Source organism: Equus przewalskii, chromosome 8, assembly GCF_037783145.1.
Source record: "Equus przewalskii isolate Varuska chromosome 8, EquPr2, whole genome shotgun sequence".
NCBI classification, from domain to species: domain Eukaryota; kingdom Metazoa; phylum Chordata; class Mammalia; order Perissodactyla; family Equidae; genus Equus; species Equus przewalskii.
This window is the reverse complement of record NC_091838.1, coordinates 42,988,884-43,009,723: the sequence shown is the minus strand read 5'-3', so window position 1 is coordinate 43,009,723 and position 20,840 is coordinate 42,988,884. Positions and strand designations below refer to the sequence as shown.

Below are 20,840 nucleotides of genomic sequence, written 5' to 3'. Positions count from 1 at the left end.
CTTCTCTTAAGTTTTCTAAATTATGTTTGACGGTTGAAGCAAAAATTATAAGCCTGCCTGATGTGATTTTAAATGTATGTAGAGAAAATATTTAAAATAATTATATTATAAGCAGAGGAGAGCAAAGGGATGTAAAGGGAGGTAAGGTTTCTACACTTGATTTGAACTGATAAAATATTAACACCATTAGACTGTAATAAGTTTTGCATATATAAAGTAATACCTGGAGCAACCACTAAAAAAGCTACAAAGAGATACACTCAAAAACACTACAGCCATAGGAGAATGTACAGAATAGTATAATTATAGAATAAAAGTTAAAGTAAAAAAACCCACTTTAGATAAAAATAGAATCCAAAAAAAATGTTCAAGTAATCCACAAAAAGCAAGAAAAATAAAACAGAACAAGAAATAGAACAAACAGAAAACAAAAAATAAAATGGCAGATTTAAGTCTTAACACCAATAATTACATTAAATGTAAATGATCTAAATGCACCAATTGAAAGACAGAGATTGGCAGATTGGATTAGAATATGACCCAGCTGAATGCTGTCTACAAGAAACTCACTTAAATATAACTATGTAAGTAGGCTGGAAGTAAAAAGATAGAAAAAGACAAGTCATACATACTTTAATAAAAAGAAAGCAGGAGTGGCTATCATATCAATAAAGTATACTTCAAACCAAAGAAATTCACCAGCAACAGAGAGAGACATTATGTGATGACAAAAGGATTAATCCACCAAGAAGACATAGCAATCTTAAATATGATAGAGGCACCAAACAGTAGAACTACAAAATATGTGAAGCAAATCTGAGATAGAATTAAAGGAAGAAATAGACAAATCCACAATTAGAGATGGAGAATTCAAGACCCCTCTCTCAACAACTGATAGAACAACTAGACATAAAACCACAAGGACATAGAACATCAACAAGCAACAGGATTTAATCAACATTTATAGAACACTTCACCCAACAACAGCAGAATACATATTCTTTTCAATTGTCCATGTAACAGATGCCAAGAGTTATAAGCAAATTTTACGACAAAGAAAAGTCCACTAATCAGACCCAAGGACATTTTAAATAGTTAGATATAAATATGGATTTTATTGGAGTTAGTTTATCAAAAGCAAAGATTTCAAATGAAATTTATTTTACTTTCATTGGGATTGATGTTGCCTGTATCTTATCTGCCATGACTGATAATTCCTTTCTTCTTTTTCAGGTAGGGGCAGCAACCCAAGACAGGGGAGGCGTTCACTTTTTAAGCAAACCAAAGTTACGAATATCTGGATTTACAAAGATGTTTTCACATTCACAGATGTTTTCACAAAAGACTGGCCAACATATTGCTCTACTGGAAGCTCCTCAATGTAAGCCTAAATTCTTTTTCCTAACTGAATAATACTATTTACATTCCACTTCTAAGGGCAATTTCTTACTTTAACTAAAGCACACATACAGTGGGAGAAAATTTACCAATGACAGGAAAATGCCCTTTGCCTCAGATAACAAAGTCTCCAAATCCTGGGCACTCTGGGTAACTGCAGAACCAAGCTCAGGCCTCTTGGTGCCCTGTGGATGGCTCCGTGGATAGGACAGGAGAGCGGCCTTTCAGCAAAGCAGTCATCCCTCAGAGCCACGCCTGACCCAGTTTCCTTTTCCTCTCCCCTCCTGCTGCTTCTAAGTGTATTTCCTAGGAACAGTCCACGAGCCAGGACCGGTGCACCTGCACTGGGGATTAGTTGAAATCGTGACTCTTCCTCTGGTAGGAGAAAAATATGCACCTATCTTTGACCTCTGGTTTCTCACCAGGACCCAGCTGGGTGGGTCTTTCAGAGTCCATACACCCTGAAGCACACACTGACTTAATTTTGATTCTGACATTCAGGCAACACAACATAAATTTCATCTAATCATCCATTCTGTCTCTCTCATGCACACACGCACGCACATGAAAAAGTCGCAGAGAATAAGAATTAGCTCCCCCAGAGCTAGTTTAAGAAGTGAGCAGAGCAGCTGTGTGGGGCGTCAGTCCGTACAGGACACTGAACATCACAGAAATCTGTTTCCATTAACTCAGGTCCGACAAGCAACTCCTCACATAACTATTAAATGTGAATTGGTCTCACTTCCACAGAAGACAGTGCCTTGAGTGGGGAAAACAGTCCTCGAGGGTACCAGCTCCATCCACATGACATGAATCTTGAAAATGTACTTAAATGAATATTAGTTTGGATGGAGCTCAATTATTAGCCTGCCTCATATTCCTAGGTCGAGCTCAGGGCCCAGGATGCCACTTCTCTTGTTTATTATGGTTCACATCTGAGCTAACCCTTCAGGAAACAAAATGAAAATCCTATTTTATTTTGTTCCTGTCCAAAACCAAGAGAAAAAAAGAAAACAGATAGTCAAGATGATTTAGAACTGTGTACTGTGTCAAGTTTTTGCTCAGAGGCACGCTAACTTGCAGTGTGGTTTACAGGCTTCAGGTTTATCCTCTTCCTCTCTTCTGTTACCTTTTCACTGTTTGAGGAAGCAAAGAGAGAGGGAGAGAGAAGAAAGAGGAAACCAAGGAGGAAAAAATGTCTTTCTTAAAGTTTTCTAGTGAGACAGTGAAACAGAAAGCTGACCAGATTGACTAAAATTTGATTGATGCTCCAGAATATGCCACTCTGGACAAGCAGTAATTTTTTAAATTTATTTTTAAAGATTGGCACCTGAGCTAACATCTGTTGCCAATCTTTTTCTTTCTCCTTCTTCTTCTCCCCATACCCTCCTAGTACATAGCTGTATATTCTAGTTGTAGGTCCTTCTGGTTGTGCTATGTGGGACACCGCCTCAGCATGGCCTGACAAGCAGTGCTGGGTCTGCGCCCAGGATCCAAACCAGTGAAACTCTGGGCTGCCAAAGCAGAGCACGCAAACTTAACCACTCAGCCATGGGGCCGGCCCCAAGCAGTAATTTTTCAAAAAAAAGATTTATGAAGAATGATCAACTGGAGAGTGATTATCCACTTCTTGAAGAGTCTTTTATTTTTTAATAAAAAGGAGTTATGAGAACATTTCCTTAAAAAGTGACCTCCTCTAATTTATTTAAAATACACTTTGGATTCAAATATATATGGAAATTGAGTATATACTCAAGATGGCTGAGGGAACTGGTTCAACTGGGCAACCATCTGCAGATCCACCTCACATCTTGCTTCAAATTCATTCCATGTGGATCCAAATGTAAGAAATCAAAACACAAAATACTAAAATAAATCATGGCAGAAACGTTTTTTATAATCTTCAAGTGGGCAAAGAATATTAAAAAATTAAATCAAAGGATAAACAAATGGCTTTTAAATATATAGATGATGTTTAAATTCGTCCATAAGATAAAGGCAAATGAAACTATACTGAGAAGTGATAGAAATACATAAATCCTAAGGTTCCATTCCACCCTGGAAATCCTTACAAATATTGGCAAAGGTTATTATGCAGGCTTTTCACAGAATATTACATGGGATGGTGGCCTGAACAACTTGATTCGGTTATTAAAGGAAAGGCTGACTTCAGAAGGCTGGAGGCCATAGGTACATTTGGATTATAATTACAAAATGAGATACCATCCCACTAAATTACGTTCTGTTGAGTAAAAATTATTACGAATATTTTCCTATGACCTGTTTTTTTACTAATTTTTTTACTAATATTTTAGTAATATGATGTTTGTATTACTAAGCTAAAATGTGGACTAAAAAATCATATACAGAATATATCAATTTTCTATATTATATGTATGCCAAGGAAAAAGATTGGAAGGATACAGACCAAAATGCTAATGGTGGTTATCTCTTACCTGGTAAAACTATGGTTGATTTAAAAAATATTTTTCCGGGCCGACCTGGTGGCACAGGGGTTAAGTGTGCATGTTCCACTTCTGTGGCCTGGGGTTCACCAGTTCGGATCCCGGGTGCAGACATGGCACCACTTGACAAGCCATGCTGTGGTAGGCGTCCCACATATAAAGTGGAGGAGGATGGGTAGGGATGTTAGCTCAGGGCCAGTCTTCCTAGGAAAAAAGAGGAGGATTGGCAGCAGATGTTAGCTCAGGGCTAATCTTCCTCAAAAAAATAAACAAATAAATAAAAAATATTTTTCCTTTATAGTTTTGTATTTATTTTCCCCCCAAGATTTCTGCAATGAGCACATGTAAGTTGCTTGTGTAAAAAGAAAATAAACACATTAATTTTTTTGAAATGATCTCTCAGGAAAGAGTATACATTCCCCTAAACCAAGAGTCAAACAAATCTGTTTCTAACAACTACATGGAACAGCTTACAAGAACCGGGTGGAGGAAGTGTCTTTATGTTGATTAAGTGAGAACTTTCTCAACTTATTAGTCAACTTAGAAGATTAGCATAGGATAAAACCACTGCAACAAGAAATGAATAGAAGATGTAGTGAAATAGCTTCTCAAATCATTAATGTTGAGTTCCTAAAGAATCTTTGTAGCGGGGCCGGCCTGGTGGCGCAGCGGTAAAGTGCGCACGTTTCGCTTCTCGGCAGCCTGGGGTTTGCCGGTTTGGATCCCAGGTGCGGACATGGCACTGCTTGGCAAGCCATGCTGTGGTGGGCATCCCACATGTAAAGTGAAGGAAGATGAGCATGGATGTTAGCTCAGGGCCAGTCTTCCTCAGCAAAAAGAGGAGGATTGGCAGTAGTAGTTAGCTCAGGGCTAATAGTCCTCCAAAAAAAAAAAGAATCTTTGTAGCACCCATAAACAAGATCTTGTCGTTTTAAAAAGCTCTTGAACTTGTTCTCGGAGAAATTCAATCTGTAGGCCTGTGTTTAAACACACAGGATATTATTATATAACTAAGCAGCTGGAAAAATTGTGATTAAAAATAAAAGGGAAAACACACAGTGCACCAAGGCAGGACTGTTTAATGAGAAAAGGGTGACTCAAAGGAAAACAGTATTTGTACAGGGTAATAAAAAGTCAACCCACAGACTTATCAAATAGGGATAAAGACATTCTATCTCATATCTGATTCCAAAGGTACTGCTTATCTAAAGACATGATCACACTAGGAAAAAATGCCAATAATATCCATAAGCATATACACAAAATATGTTATGGAACATTTATGAGATACTTATTATCAAATTTCATGCCATTCTTAACATCCAAACACCTTAATGTGTCTACAATTTATCTTTCCAGCATCACTTTTTCTTCCTCATACCCTGCTTTCCAATCACACCTGACAGCCTAGTTTCTTTTTTTCCTTTCGGTTTTATTGATATAATTGACAGACGGCACTATATAAGTTTAAAGTGCACAGCATGTCTTGGCTTACATATATTGTGAAATGATCACCACAATAAGTTTAGTTAACATCCATCGCCTAATATAGATACAAAAAAAGAAAAAGAAAGTGTTTTTTTCCTGTGGACAACTAGTTTCTTAAATGCCGTATGCACTGCCAAAGTCACATCTTTGACACACACTTCCAGTTCATCCTTCACATGTCAGCCCCAACCCAGTAACATTCCCTGAGAGGCTACCATCCCACCTAATACTACAACTTGTTCATTCAGACCACAAAGATTTATGGAGCAGCATCAGGATCTACGGCAGGTTCAGAGGATACAAAGAATAATAAAACATTGTCTTGCACTCAGAGAACTTGGCTAAGCGAGGGACAGACGAGTGAACAATGGTTAAAATGCAGTCAGCTTTTGGGGAGAAAGCAGGGCTACGCTTTGCAGAACTAGCCTTGAGCTGGCAATCACTTGTTATTAATCCACCATCCACAAATTCTAATAAACCACTAGTCACAAACTGAAGTGCTTATAGACTAAGCAGGTAACATGAACGTATGAATCAGGCTGGGTGTGGGATGGTAGCTCATGCTGGGACCTGTGGCCAAGTGGAGAGTACACTTCTGTCTAAAGGCATTCAATTTCTCATTCTTTTTCAAATGCTATGCCTGCGAAACAAAATATGCCTGCAAGCCTAATTTGGGTCAGGATGCCAGTTTGCATAATAACATTAACACTATTTATCGTTTACTACAAGTAGGTCACTGTTCCAGGCACTTTACATATATTAACTCATTTACCCCTCACAACCAGTGAGGTTGATATTAAGATTTTGCCTATTTTACAAATGGAGAAACTGAGGCATGGGAGAGTTCACATAACTTGCTGAAGTAACCCAGCTATTAGGTGGTGGAACTGGAATTTGCACCCCGGCAGCCAGGATCCCCCAGAGCCCACACTCTTAAGTGCTTCATAGCACTATATTCTACTGCTCTGTATATAAACTTTTAAAATTGCTTTATTCAGCTTATACTACAGAATGAGTTACATAATCATTTGTGCCAAATATTATTGCTTTTGGTCACTGAACAAACTCAACTAATATATATAGATTTGATAGAAAAATTCACGTCCATCCACCTATTCATTGTCCCACAAATTTAATCACAGTCCCTGTCTACCACTCTCTCTCATTCAAAGGGTCTTAATTTTTAAGAAGTAGCTTTGCAGTTACCCAAGAAATACATGTTCATTATAGAAAAATGCAGGTAGAGTGAAGGGTCCAAGTTATTTAATATATTCTCACAGTCACTCTCCCAACTCCTCTGCTCCACCTCTGATATCCTTCTCAATTCTAGGTGTATGTGGTTTCTTGCTTAGTCCTCCTTACAGGTAACAAACAGTGTTACAATGTTTATTCTCCAAAATAAGGATAACTTTTTTATGTTTTCAATAACCATCTGCATAATGTTTACAACTCTGTAGATCTTTCTGGACCAGGCAACTGATTAGGCCAGAGTCTTCAGAGAAGTACTATTTATATGAGCTAAAACCACCCAAGGGCATCTAGGGATTTGCTAAAATGGCAAAATATAAACTCCCAAGTCTTTGATCTTAATTCAAAATGTTTCACTAGACCAGGGGATGTGGCCACTTTTTATTCACAAACTTTCCTAAGAACTCTGGACATTACATTCTGTTCTTTCTACTAAGTTAAAAACCAAAAAATTAAGCATTTTGACATAGGCTATCCATTCTGTCTCCTGGCCTTTGTTCACACTACTTCCTCAGCCAGGATCTCCCCACAACATCTACACCCCCATCCCACACCCTGGCTCCTATCCAACCTTCCTGGCACTCCTCACAGGCCACCTCCTCTGGGAAACCTTCTTTGACCTCAAAAGTGGTGACGTGCCCTTCCTGAATATACCCAGTGACCAGAACTTAATATCTATTTCAGTTGCCTATTTCTCTCTCACCTAATTTGTAGCTGGAATTTATATAGTAACTACTTTTTTACCCAATTTGCACCTAAACTTTATGCAGTAATACTTACTTCTGAAAAAAGTTGTGCCCTTGAGCTTTTAAACTTGGCAGTTTATTTTACAATCTCAAGAATGGCAAAAATACATGGGTTGTGGGCATTGGCATTGAACTAACAGGGGTTTGGCATCCAGCTCTAGTTCTAATGGCTGTGTGACCTTGAACTTAACATCTCTGAGGCAGCTTTTTCATTTGGAAAATGAAGACCTACTTTCTCTGTAAAGATTACTGTCCAGAGCACACCACCTGTCCCAGTTCACGCTCAGTAAGTGTTAGCTGCTGTTGTATTTCTCAAGAGTAATTTAACCTCATCAAAAGGAAAGCTTTAACCAAAAGGAGAGAAAGAATATTGTCAGTTGATTGGGAACTATCCAAAACATTTTATAATGGTATGCAACTTTACCTACATTGAGATTAATTTGTAATTTATTACTTAATTAATAAGTAATAGTAATAATAAGTAAATAGTAAGTGATAGTAAGTAAAATATTACTTAACATTTGTTATCTGTTACTCTCCACCAATTCATATTAAAATACACCTTAAATGGTTTGAAAATATATCTGACTCCTTTAAAATGCTCTAATAAAAAAACAGATTTGAAAAATGAAAAAGAATGTTGCACCATATAAGGGAGTATCTTTCATGCCAGGAAATACTATAGTAACTGTCTCTGAACTAAACTTCAGCTTACATCTGGGACGCTGGAAACTTCAGTTCTTCCAAATCTCTAAGCATCAAATTTAAAACAGCTTAGAAAATATTTTGAAATTATTTACTTAATAGTAAATTGGCTTCTGAGCCAGGAAAGAATCCAGTAATCCAGTTGAGTGTTTAAACTCTTTTTTTTAAAGACCCTTAGATAGCAACCAAGATGCTTAGCAGCTAACTGCTGCCAAATTTAACCTGGGAGGACCCACAGACAATGCTTACTACTAACAAAGACTATCTCTAATGAACTCTTCAACCCTGGATCATTCAGAATCCCAAGAGGAAATGTGTCCCATTTCCTTGTACTTGCCTTTTCCAGATAAGCTAAAAGGCTTTCTAAAGCCACAGAATTAAACAAGAGGATATTCTTTCAGCATCACCATCAACCACATTTCACATTCATTCAATTATACATCTATTAATCTCTCATTTGTTAATCTCTACTTTCTCTAAATCAGAAACCATTCTAAGTACTGGGGGATCCCTAGATGAATAAAACAACGTGTTCTTGTCCTCAGTTTAAGTTCTATTTGCAAAAATGAAATATTTTAAGCCATCACTAAGTCACAATTGAACTAGGTGCTAATTCATAGCTGAAACCAAACGCTTAAGAGAAATGGGATAGAGGAACAGTCCCCAGAGGTGTGAGTGGGCCAGAGGCAAGACTACTGAAAAGGCAGGAAAAGGAAACTGTAGCATAATCCTGGTCTTGGGAGGCAGAGACCCATTCAGAGTCCACATCTGCCAATTAGCAGCAATGCAAACAATTTTGGGGTTTTTTGTAATTAGCATGTATTTTACAATTTAAATTTTTTAATTACCAAAAACATTCCTTATTTCATAGAGTTTTAAAGACAAAATGAGAACATTGGTAAAAGTATACAGCACAGAGCTTATAACCAGGAAGCTCAACTAGTATACTAGTTTTTAAAAATGTACTATCCCATTAATCAATATTCAATACAATTTTGTTAATATAATTTATATTAATACACACTTTGTTAATATAATTTTGTTCAATACCATTTTGTTCATGATCACGATAATACTGGATGACAGACAGGAAAGCAGTGGGGTTAACAAAAAAGTAAAAGCTTTCGTATCAGCCAAACTTAAAAGTCAAACTAGGATTCCAGCTCTTGCCAGCCAACTGTCTTACTTTAAAGCAATTATCATCATGGATACATTTCCATAGAGCTGTAAAGATTAAATGTTAGGAATATAAAGCCCTCAACATAGTGACTGACATTCTTCAAATATTAACTTCATTCTTTGTGACCCAGCTGTAAAGCACACCTGAGTTCTGGCTGCTCAGCGTGCAAACCCAGCACTACTTGAGCCCTTTCCCCCTTTTCCAAGGGCAAGGAATGGAGGAGACATTCCTTCTCCCTGCCCTCTGGTGGCTGAAGCATGGCCTGCAGCCTAAGCACAGCTAAACCAATGCTCCCTCCTGGGGCTCGGACTTCACAGAGATGGTATAGCAGACACTGTCTGGGCTGGTGGTGACAATGAGGGTGCCTGAGGCAGAATATCAGCAGTATCTTGGCACCCTATCCCCACAGCAACTTCTCATCAATTCTGTGAGCTACAGACATCCACTGAATAAATTCGTTTCTCCTTAAGTAGAGAGTCAGTTCCTATTGTTTGCAAAACAAGAATACTAACTAGTATACTTTTGTAAAATGAATAAAAGTAAAATTAATACAAATATTATAAAATTATTTTAATATCTTTTTCTCCATGACCGAATATACAAAGATAATGGAAGTAATGTATTCTTCTGCTGTAAAGATGGGTGGAATATATCAAAATCCACTTGTTGAATTTTCTTTAAATAGTCCTCCAGAGCAACCTGGAAAAAGAGAATAATGGTCACTGGGTCATAGAATGGTTACGTCTTTAAAAGAAACTATAGAAAAGTTACAAGTATTAAGGCTATCTTAGTTTTCCTGAGATGGTCTTCCACACGCTAAGAATTTAAATGAGAATTTTAAAAGGAAGAGGGAAAATAAAGACATCTACGAAGTTTCTCTTAGATCAGTAAAACAGGGTCATAGAGCTAGTACTAGAACTCTCAAGCCAACTCTCATCAAAAGTTATTGTGTTCTGGTCAAAATGTAAAAGGTTAGAGAAATTAGTTTGCCAAGTCTTATTACTAGATTCTGTAGAATACAAAAGAGATGTTTCAACCAAGGAAAAGAGACACCACCACCACTCCCTGCCCGAAGAAACGCATTGTGCCACGAGGGGAAGCTCAAGTTGTTTGTTTAAAAAATTATTTTGTGCACAAAGTTTATGGGTCTCCATGTTCTTGCTAGAAAAGATTTTACAACCATGGAGAACAATCATAGGTCCCTATAAATGTCACCCCATGCTTCCCCCATCACACAAAACTTGATAAAGCTTTCATTGGGATGTGGGCAGGATGGGAAACATTGACGATGAGCAGTGCTCTTTATTTTATGGTTTTCAGTTATTTTTATTAATTTATAAATTATTTTATTTCAGTAACTTTTTTATTAAACAGAGAAGCCGCTTGGTTTTGCACCGCACAGTTGTAAGAGGCACCACTCCCTTCTCAGTCCATGTGCACAGCTCCCCCCAGAGTTCTGCAGCACAACCTGTGACTCCAACAGAGATCATGCCTGTGGATTCTCTAGAGTATACAGATGAGCAAAAAGAAAACAAAAAGGATTATATTTTCTCCCAGACTTTTTTTTCTATATGCTTATAAACAGATGAGTGTACATACAAAAAAATACCCACTTTTTAAACCCTGAACTTATAAATATGTACAACAGGAGATATGTGCATGAATGTGAACAGCTGCCTTGTGTTATATTAGCAAAAAACCTGGAAACAACCCAGAAGTTTTCTTTGACAAAAAAAAGATAAACTGTTCACACAATGAAATATTATGCTGCAGTGAAATGAATGTGCTATAGCTAGAAGCAATAATAAGGATAAATCGTAGAAACGTGTGTCTGTGTGTAACCTAGAAGACAGAAACAGAAATTGGTCCATTTTTATAAAGCTCAAAACCAAAACTAAGCAATGTATTGTTTAGGAATGCATAAAATGGGGGAAAGCTTTTTTCGAATAAAAGCAAGAGAATAATAAATACAAAATTCAGGATAGCTTCTTGGAGGAGCAAGGCAAGAGGCAAGGGGATGAGATGGGGAAAACACATGAGTGCAATTTAATAGTGATATTCTAGTTCCTGGATTGAGAGGGAGTTCATGGGTTTTCACTATGTTATGCTTTATAATACATGCATACATATATAAATATATCATATTCATTTGTAGATATCAAATATTAAACATTTTATAAGAATAAAAAACTGAAGATATTTTAGTGTACTTTCTTTCACACGTTCTTTCTTTGTGGACAAAAAGAGCTTGTGTTATTCATCATGTTCTGTAACCTGCTTTTCTATCACTTAATATATTGTGATCAACTTTCCATCTTTACAAATTCTATTATGTTCATTTTAACAGTTTTATACTACCCAATTTTAAGGAAGCTAATGAAATCAAGGTACAGGGACATGATACAATACTATACAGCCATTAAATACTGTATTTATAGATATTTTTAATGATGTGGTTAAATGCTTGATAAATAGAACACTGACATATAAAGTGTTATTTCAACTATACACAAAAATTCATTAAAAAAACAGAATAAATAGCATTTATCTCTGGGTTCTGGAATTACAGGTGATTGCTATTTTCTTCTAATATTCTTTTTAGATTGTCCAAATCTCTATCATGAGAACGTATTCCTTTTATAATCAGGAGAAGATTCCCTTAAAATACAGATGAAATGTGACCTCAAAATTAGAGTTCAAATGGACATTCACAAATTTGGTTCAAAGGAAAGTTTGTCTACTGGTAAATAAACTGTTCAAGGTAACAAATTCATTGGGAAATTCTCAGACATCACAATTTCTGAATATGGCTTAAAACCTCATCTATGGAGAACATACTAGACCCTAGACTAGTCATTTTCAAATAGTTTTTTAAACAGTAAAACCTTTTCTTTGAACAACATAATTAACAGAATGTGCCCCAGCTGGAATGAAGATGTAGGATAGAAGCAGTCCCTCCGGAACCACCATGTAGTCCCTTCAGTTTCTCGTGGCACAGAATGGAAACTGAGAGGTGGGCTCCAGCCTCAAGCGTTTCTGATTCAGTAGGGCTGCAGTGGGGCCCAAGACCTGCATTTCTAACAAGTTCCAAGGTGAGGCAGTTATTGCTGGTCCAGGGACCACATCATGTGAACCACTAGTCCAAGTCAGTGGTTCTCAAGCCTAGCTGCATTTCACAATTACTGGGGGAGTTTTTAAAAAGTATCAATGCCTGGATCCAACCTCTTAGATACTGTGATTTAACTGGTTTGGGGAGGGACCCAACATTGTTTTAGGTTTTTTCTGGAAGCTCCCCAAGTGATTTTAATGGGCATCCAGAGTTGAGAACAACCATTTTCACAGAAGTGAACAAACCAAAGTCCTTAACCTTCATGGAGCTTAACTTAGAGAGAAAGTTAAAACAGGTGATGGCACATCACCAAATAACCATGAAGACCAAATAACCATCAAAAACAGTGATATAGAACAATTTTCATTGACACATAAAGAGATGCTTGACACCCCATTTATACAAAAAACATACATGTAATTACATGAACTTTTTAAAAGGTCCAGAAAGATGAACAGACATTATCTCTGGAAAGGATGGAACTGTGAGAGGATTCTGAGTTCTTCTTCTGCCTCCTCTTATATTAAGTGAACATCTAAAACATTAATATATTACTTCTATAATAAGCAAACCCAGTAAAGAAACAAAATGATTTCAAATAGTCAGATCTGAGACTCAGGACAGAAGATGTGAAGGGACAGAAATGAATCTTTAAATATATTTTAGGGAAAAAGGTAGAAGATACGTTTGGTATTGTACAAAGTGCATGAAATTTCAATTTTCAAAGATCGCAAATCTTTTAACCTTGGTTTCTATGTATAAAATGAAGTAAACCGTGCCTAGGATGTCTAGGAATACTGTAAAAAATGACCTAGCTCAGAGCCTGTCCATAATAGATGCTAAATAATTGGAAGCTATTCTCATTTCTTTATGTATCTTACAACAATGGTGCCCAAACCTGGCTGCACATCAGAATCATCTGGGGAAGTTTTTATTTTTATTTTATTTTTCAAATTTTTTTATTTTTTAAAGATTGGCACCTGAGCTAACAACTGTGGGCAAGCTTTTTTCTTTTTCTTAAAGATTGGCACCTGAGCTAACAACTGTTGCCAATCTTTTTTTTTCTTTTTTTCCTGCTTTATCTCCCCAAATCCCCCCTGGTACATAGTTGTATATCTTAGTTGCAAGTCCTTCTAGTTGTGGCATGTGGGATGCCACCTCAACGTGGCCTAACGAGTGGTGCCATGTCCGTGCCCAGGATCCAAACCAGCAAAACCCTGGGCCACCACAGTGGAGTGCACAAACTTAACCACTCGGCCACAGGACCGGCCGCTGGAGAAGTTTTTAAAATCGCAGATTCTCCTAGGAATACCCCGCTCCTCAATCCCAAGAGTCTTATTTAATAAGAATCTCTATTTTTTAAAAGCTTTCCAGGTTATTCCATTGGTCTGTGAACGACTATTCAGGAACCAGTGCTACAATACGGTCACTATGAGAAAAAAATTAATAGAATAAGTAATACTTAGATAGCTGTAAGTAGCCTAATAATCCTATAAGGTAGTTTCTCCTATGATTTCTATTTTATCTGAGGAAATTGAGGAACACAGTGGTTAAGGAACTTAAGGTTCCATGGCTAGTAAGTGGCAAAACAGATGCAAACCGATGCAGTCTGGCTGTAGTCAGCACTAATGATGACTCCACTCACCTGCCTCTGGGAAATAAGGCATGACCATCACCATTATTAGTCAGAAGGCAACTAACAAAACCCACAGTAAGGGAGGGAAACAAAAACAAAGACTCCAAAGTAAAGAACTGCATTGGGAACCTTATAAAAGAGAAAAAGATATCACACGCATCTGCTTCGTTAACTAAACAGTCTTCTCTGTTAATCCACTTACCGTCTGAAGAAAGGCAGGAAATGCTTTCACAGGAACACTTTTGTGAAAGGACCTCGCCTAAAAAGGAAGACAAAAGGAAACTGGTTTGAAACATAAATATTTCTGGAAACAAACCTGTTCCCTCTGAAAGTGAACATGAAACAACACTAGCAGTTTAACAACAGGGCTAGTGCCTCTCTCAAAAGTAAAAAACAGCTCTCATCTCCTGCCGATTAGGATTAACTTTCTAAGCCTAAAGGACTCAGGAAAAAGTTCTACATGAGGAATTCCATTCTTTTTACAGATTGGCTTTGGCCTTTTCTACCTTATAACATAACTGCGACCCTCTAGCTCCGTGCTAAGCGGTAAATGAAGAAATAACTTGCGTTAAGTCCCAGCACTTCCCCAGCTGAAATCATCATTCTCTCCTGTTTACACGAACCTAAGATCCTCCTGGCTGATCTTCCTGCTTCTGTGTTCCCCAACCTTTAATTCATTCCATACAGCCAGCCAAATTAATGTCCTTCAGTCATTGTTTTATTTTTACTTTAACCTAACTCCCTGCTAGATCAAGTCTCAACTATTCACCTTGGAATTCAAAGGTCCCCACATCTTGACTCTAACCTCATCTATCCAAGCCAACTCCCGACCACTCTGGACTGTGAAGCCCTACCCTAATTCCCCTCAGGCCGATGCCGATCATCCAACACTCACCAAGCCCACTCCTGTCTCCAGGTCTTCATTTATATTGTCAGATGCCGCCCCTACTTACTGACTCACTTCTTAACCCGCTACACTCTAGTTTTACCCCTGTCCATTAAAATAGCTCTCTTCAAGACCATCTACGATTTACTAATAACCATACCCATCTTTTCTCTTCAATCTCTATGTAGCATGCAAAACTTTAACATTCCCCTTTCTTGGACTTTGCTCCTCCCTTGGTTTCCAAGACACTGACTCAGTTCTCCCACTTCTTTGCTCATTCTTTCCTTCTTCTTAATAAATAGCCCTTTCCTCTTCTACCTGAGAAATGGAGGAAGGCCCACAGGTTCTGCCCTTCATCCATCCTCTTGTCTAGATGCACATTCTCCTTGGGCAACACCATCCAAACTTAAGAGCTTTAACCATAAGCCTTCTATGTGGATGAGTCCTAAATCTCTATCTCCAGTTCTGACCTTCCAAAGTCACAATCCTGCATTCTTCAATAGCCTATCTTCCTAAATGTCCTCTAATCCCTTTAAATTCAATGAGGTCCAGCAGCTAGTCCAAAGTCTACTGATCAGCATCTTGTATAGCACCGCTTTTTCACTGTAGTCTCTGAATGGCACCATCACCATCTATACTTGAGCTCTGTGCAGGCTTCAACTTTCCTTCTTCCTGATCCTGCTACAATCCAAACAGTTATCATGTTTGGTTGATGCTACCTCTGTTGTGTGTGGGTGTGTGTGCGTGGATGTGGACATGGACGTATACACATACACATACATATATAAATATACAAACATCTACTCTTTGTAAATCAGACATTCATTAAATGCGGCAATAAGGAGATTATTACTAGTGAAGGCAGGATGGAAGCTAAATAATAGCACAATGAAAAGTGCCAGAGTGGTGAGGGCCTTGAGGTAACAATGAATGCAAACCAATTATTCAAAAAGAGGTTAATTGGGAGGGAAAAATAAGAAAAAGAAGGGTTCACAGGCTGCCTGTAACTTCAGAAGGCAGTAGCAACAAACCAGAAGATAAAAGGGGCAAGTTATCAGAGAGGCCAGCTGAAAACACCATCTGGGAACTGCCGAGGATGCAAGGTCCTGGAGGAGGTAGCAGAGGCACTGCCCTAGGCAAGGCAGAGAGACACGCTGTTCCCTGAGAGACAGAGAAACGGTGAGCAGATGGATCAGAGGGAGCCCAGCTGAGGAAGCTCAGGCTTGACTGACTCAGTAAAGGGTATATGCATCCGCTGAAAAGGAGAAAGGGTGATTTTTAAAAACTGGAGAAAGTTTACAGTAGTCCCTGAGATAAATCTACCAGGATTTCAGTGAGAGACAGAATACAGACCACCAAGTAGAGAATACTACAACAATGCTCTAAGGATAGCCATACCTAGAAATGATAGTTTCCTAAACAATTTGGCAAAAAGAGGCTACTTACATGCTTTAGGTGTAAGTGGGCCTGGCTGGCAATGTCATATATCACATCTCTCACATTTTTATCTCGGTTCTTTCGTAGAAAATCCTCTTGTGAAACACCATGCTGTGTGGGAAAATATACATTATATTAGGAATGCAAAAGCAAAGTTAAAACTAACTTAGCTTGGGGCCAGGCCCATGGCCAAGGGGTTGGGTTCGCGCACTCCGCTTCAGCTGCCCAGGGTTCAGATCCTGGGTGCGGACCTAGCACTGCTCATCAGGCCATGCTGAGGCAGCGTCCCACATGCCACAACTAGGACCCACAACTAAAAAATGTATACAACTATGTACTGGGGAGCTCTAGGGAGAAGGAAAAACAAAATCTTAAAAAAACAAAACAAACAAGAAAAACTAACTTAGCTCAAGAAAACAGATGATAGAACAGTATGTACAGTATAATGCCTATTTTATTTTAAAAATATACATATGTGTATAAATATGCGTGTGTGTGAACACAGAGATACACATACATACACACACACTCCTGGAAGAATACGCAACAGGATGTTAATTAACAACAGTTGTAGGTAGAACAAAAATATACAAGAAAACATATAATAAGTTTAAAAGAACAGACAATAATGAATCTCATACAGAAAACAAAAGTTCTCATAAACAATACTCTTTTTTAATGGATTACTTCCTCCTTTAAAATAAAATAAAGAACGGGTTAAGGTGAACACTAGGAATGATTACTGGAATTGCCTGGAAGGCAGTAAAGCATCAACATGAAGCTACACCAAGTGAGGTTCTCTGGAACTCCTTACTCATAGCTCTACCACAGACCTCAAATGCCTGACTGATACCATTCTGACTTGATAACTCTGGAGCAAAAAAAGCACTAACATTCGTTTCAAAGCAGTTACTTGAACAGACTAAGCAAAGAACCAAGAGATGACATCCCCACATTCCCGAGGTAAATTATTAGAGGGTACAAGTAACAGCCTTACCAGCATACAAATATCCATGGGAAGGAACACCCTTCTTCTGCTACCATGATAGGGCATTGCTCTCAAGCAAGTGACAATGCCTTGTGCTTTTCCAATGTGACTTGCAGCATGATCTGCATGAAGATCCTTTATACCTATGATTTCAGAAATTAAACAACAGGACTACTCTTTTCTCTTTAAATGCATAACAAATCAATGAAAGCAGTTTAGAGAAATCACCTACACATGTAAAAGCAGTTGTTTATCCTACGTTTTATATCTCAAAAATGGGATTTATGAGAGCAAAACTGGGCAGAAAGACAAATTGACCGTTTACCACTAACAGGTTTCTGAACCTCAACTTTTAAATGAGTTTTCCTCAGACTACAACACATCAAGAACACATTTAGAATTTTAATCAGCTATCATGGAAAAATACTACAAGTCTTTCATTTCTTCTCCTCAATGCAATTCCCATATGGCCTCATTCTAAGTATGCGCTTAACAAACATTCTGCTCTCTGTGCCCTCCTTTCATTGTGCTGGCAAACATGTCACCAAATGTGCAGGCTGAACAGAACTGGGAAATTCAATAGGGACTGGTGTTATTCCTTTAGGGTGACATAAAGATATACTACCTTCTTCAAAAGAGATGGTATTGCTGTTGGCCCAAATAATTTCCTCGTTACAATAAGATCTCACCAACGTAGAACAAAGTCAGATTAGGAAAAATACCATCTAAATTACTTATTTTTTAAAAAAAAGGAAAGAAAAAGAAAAACCTCATAAAAACTTTTAGAAATGCAGTTTTATTTCTTCCACTTTTTTCCTTTTTTTTACATGGGGAAGTACTATTGACAGGGAAGGAAGAGTCAGGCCACAGCCCTTCCAAACCGTACAAAATGCTCTTATAAAAAAGCAGAATCAAGGGGCCGGCCCAGTGGCACAGCAGTTAAGTTCACACATTCCACTTCAGCGGCCCAGGGTTCGCTGGTTCGGATCAGGGGTGCAGACATGGCACTGCTCAGCAAGCCATGCTGTGGCAGGCATCCCACATATAAAGTAGAGGAAGATGGGCACAGATGTTAGCTCAGGGCCAGTCTTTCTCAGCAAAAAGAGGAGGACTGACAGCAAATGTTAGCTCAGGGCTAATCCTCCTCAAAAAACAAAGCAGAATCACCTGTAATTCCCAGATCATTAATTACAGTATTCCCATGAGGTAGCTCAAGTACTTTTCTGAGAGTCTGAGTATTCGGATTAGCCTGTACTTCAAAGAAAGACATATATTCCCTTTCTTGCTCAAAAAAAAAAATTGCTGTTCCTCTATAGACAGTGCAAAGAAAAACTTCAGTGTTAAACTGGTTAGATTGTCAAATTATGAAAGAGTGAAGTCTGAAAGGTGTTTTCTTTGAAAAAGAGGAGTATAAAATAGAAAAAAAAAAAACTTACCCAATATTTCTAGTGTTAAATAAAGAAGAGAGCTCTGTGTGTTTTCAGCATAACTTTCCAGTTCCTGGATATTACGATATGCTTTGTCATCCAAATTCTTTTCCTACAGTCAAACAAAATGCAAATAAAGTTTGCTGACTGTCAATATTTTATAAAGAAAAGGCACTATTTTTTGCCCTAAAGAACTGAATAATAGAGAATTAAAATATTAGTATATATTTAGCACAAAATAAGATTAAAATACAGATAAAATATTAAAGTCTTACACATTCAATACCTACAAATCACTCCTCAAAATAATACCTCAGGAATAATCTCAATGAACAAAACATCATGGACATTGTGTTGTCTTAATTTTTAATTCCTTCTAAAGTTCAAAGTATCATGAGAAACTGACTTAACCGAGCTCTTACTCAAGCACTTCAGACACTGTCTTCTTAATCCTAACAACTCCCTCCAAAGATAAGGAATGAATACTTTTTCTATTTTACAGATGAAGAAACTGAGTCCTAGACACATTAAATAATATGCCCAAGGGCATATAGCTAATAAATGGTGGAGATAGGATTCAAATCCATACATTTTGACTGTTAAGCCCATTCTATAAATAAAGAAAAGGTGCTTAGAAAAAGAAATGAGATCATCCAGACTCCGTATCCAAAAAGAAACCATGCTCAATAAAGTAACAAGGTTGATTACCTGAACACACTATATTCCAGAAACAGAAAAATGTAAATCGTACAGCAAGAACATCTAGCCATTTTTATAATAATACATCTACAAAGACTCTATTGCCAATGCAACCTGCTCCTTCCTCCATTTTTTAAATCAGGAGAAAATGGCACTAGCAATGATCCCAGAAAAAAAAATACGTCCAAATGTTTTACATTTTTAAAAATTGAGACATAATTCACATACTATAAAATTTACCCTTTTAAAATATACAATTTGGTGTCTTTTAATATATTCACAAAGTTGTGCAACTATCACCACTATCTAATTACAGAACATTTTTATCACCTCAAAAAGAAACCTCATATCCATTAAGCAGTCACTTCTCATTTCCCCCTCCCCACATGCTCTGGCAAATCACTACTCTACTTTCCGTCTCCACGGAGTTGTCTGTTCTGGACATTTTATAAAAATGCAATGATACAGTATGTGGCTTTTGGTACCTGGCTTCTTTCAATTAGCAGGTTTTCAAGGTTCATCCATGTTGGAGCATCTATCAGTACCTTATTCTTTTTAATTGAAGAAATTATTAATATTCCAATATATGGATATACATTAGTTTATTCACTCATTGACAGGCCATGAGTTGTTCCCACTTTTGGACTATTATGACTAATGCTGCTAGGAACATTTGTGGTAAAAGTTTTGTTTGGACATATAAGTTTTCATTTCTCTTGGGTATAAACATAGGAGTGAAATTGCTGGCTCTATGATAACCATGTTTAACCTTCTAAAGAACTGCCAAACTATTTTTCCAAAGTGGCTGCATCACTTTACATTCCTATCAGCAATGTATGAAGCTTTCCAATTTCTCCACATCCTCACAAACGTTTTATTGTCTGTCTTTTTTATTATAGCCATCCTAAGGGGTATGAAGTGGTAGCTCATTGTGGTTTTGATTTGCATTTCTCTAATGAAAATATGTTGAGCATCTTGTTAGGGGGTTAATGGTCATTTGTTGATCTTCCTTGGAGAAATCTTTACTCAAATCCTTCTCCCATTTTTAAATTGGGTTATTTGTCTTTTTATTGTTGAGCTGCAAGACTTCTTTACGTATTCTAGATACTAGTAGACCCTTAGCAAATATATAACTGGCAAACATCTTCTCCCATTCTATAGATTGTTTTTTCACTTTCTTGAAGTTTTTAATTTTGAAGAAGTCCAACTACCTCTTTTTTTCTTTTTGCTGAGGGAGATTCACCCTGAGCTAACATCTGTGCCAATCTGCCTCTATTTTGTATGTGGGCTGCCGCCAAAGTATGGCTGACAAGTGATGTAGGTCTGCGCCCAGGATCCAAACCTGCGAACCTGGACTGCCGAAGCAGAGTGCATTGCACTTTAACCACTACACCAGAGGGCCAGTCCCTATCTATTTTTTTTCCTAAT

General features: G+C 37.6%; 1 protein-coding gene across 17 annotated transcripts in view; it reads right to left on the bottom strand.

The window, feature by feature from the left end:
- Positions 1-4,925: 4,925 nt before the first annotated feature.
- NDUFAF6 (NADH:ubiquinone oxidoreductase complex assembly factor 6) overlaps positions 4,926-20,840 on the bottom strand; it is a 42,921-nt gene continuing 27,006 nt past the window's right edge. For 16 of the 17 annotated variants that reach the window (XM_070630672.1, XM_070630675.1, XM_070630686.1 and 13 more), the window contains 5 exons: positions 18,723-18,825; positions 17,296-17,429; positions 16,308-16,409; positions 14,178-14,234; positions 4,926-9,929 (listed from right to left, as the gene is read on the bottom strand). In XM_070630672.1, coding sequence (XP_070486773.1) covers positions 9,801-9,929; positions 14,178-14,234; positions 16,308-16,409; positions 17,296-17,429; positions 18,723-18,825 — 525 coding nt within the window. In that variant the 3' untranslated portion in view covers positions 4,926-9,800. Of the gene's footprint in view, positions 9,930-10,515; positions 10,734-14,177; positions 14,235-16,307; positions 16,410-17,295; positions 17,430-18,722; positions 18,826-20,840 lie in introns of those variants that run through there. The other variant, XM_070630673.1, reaches the window with a different exon arrangement.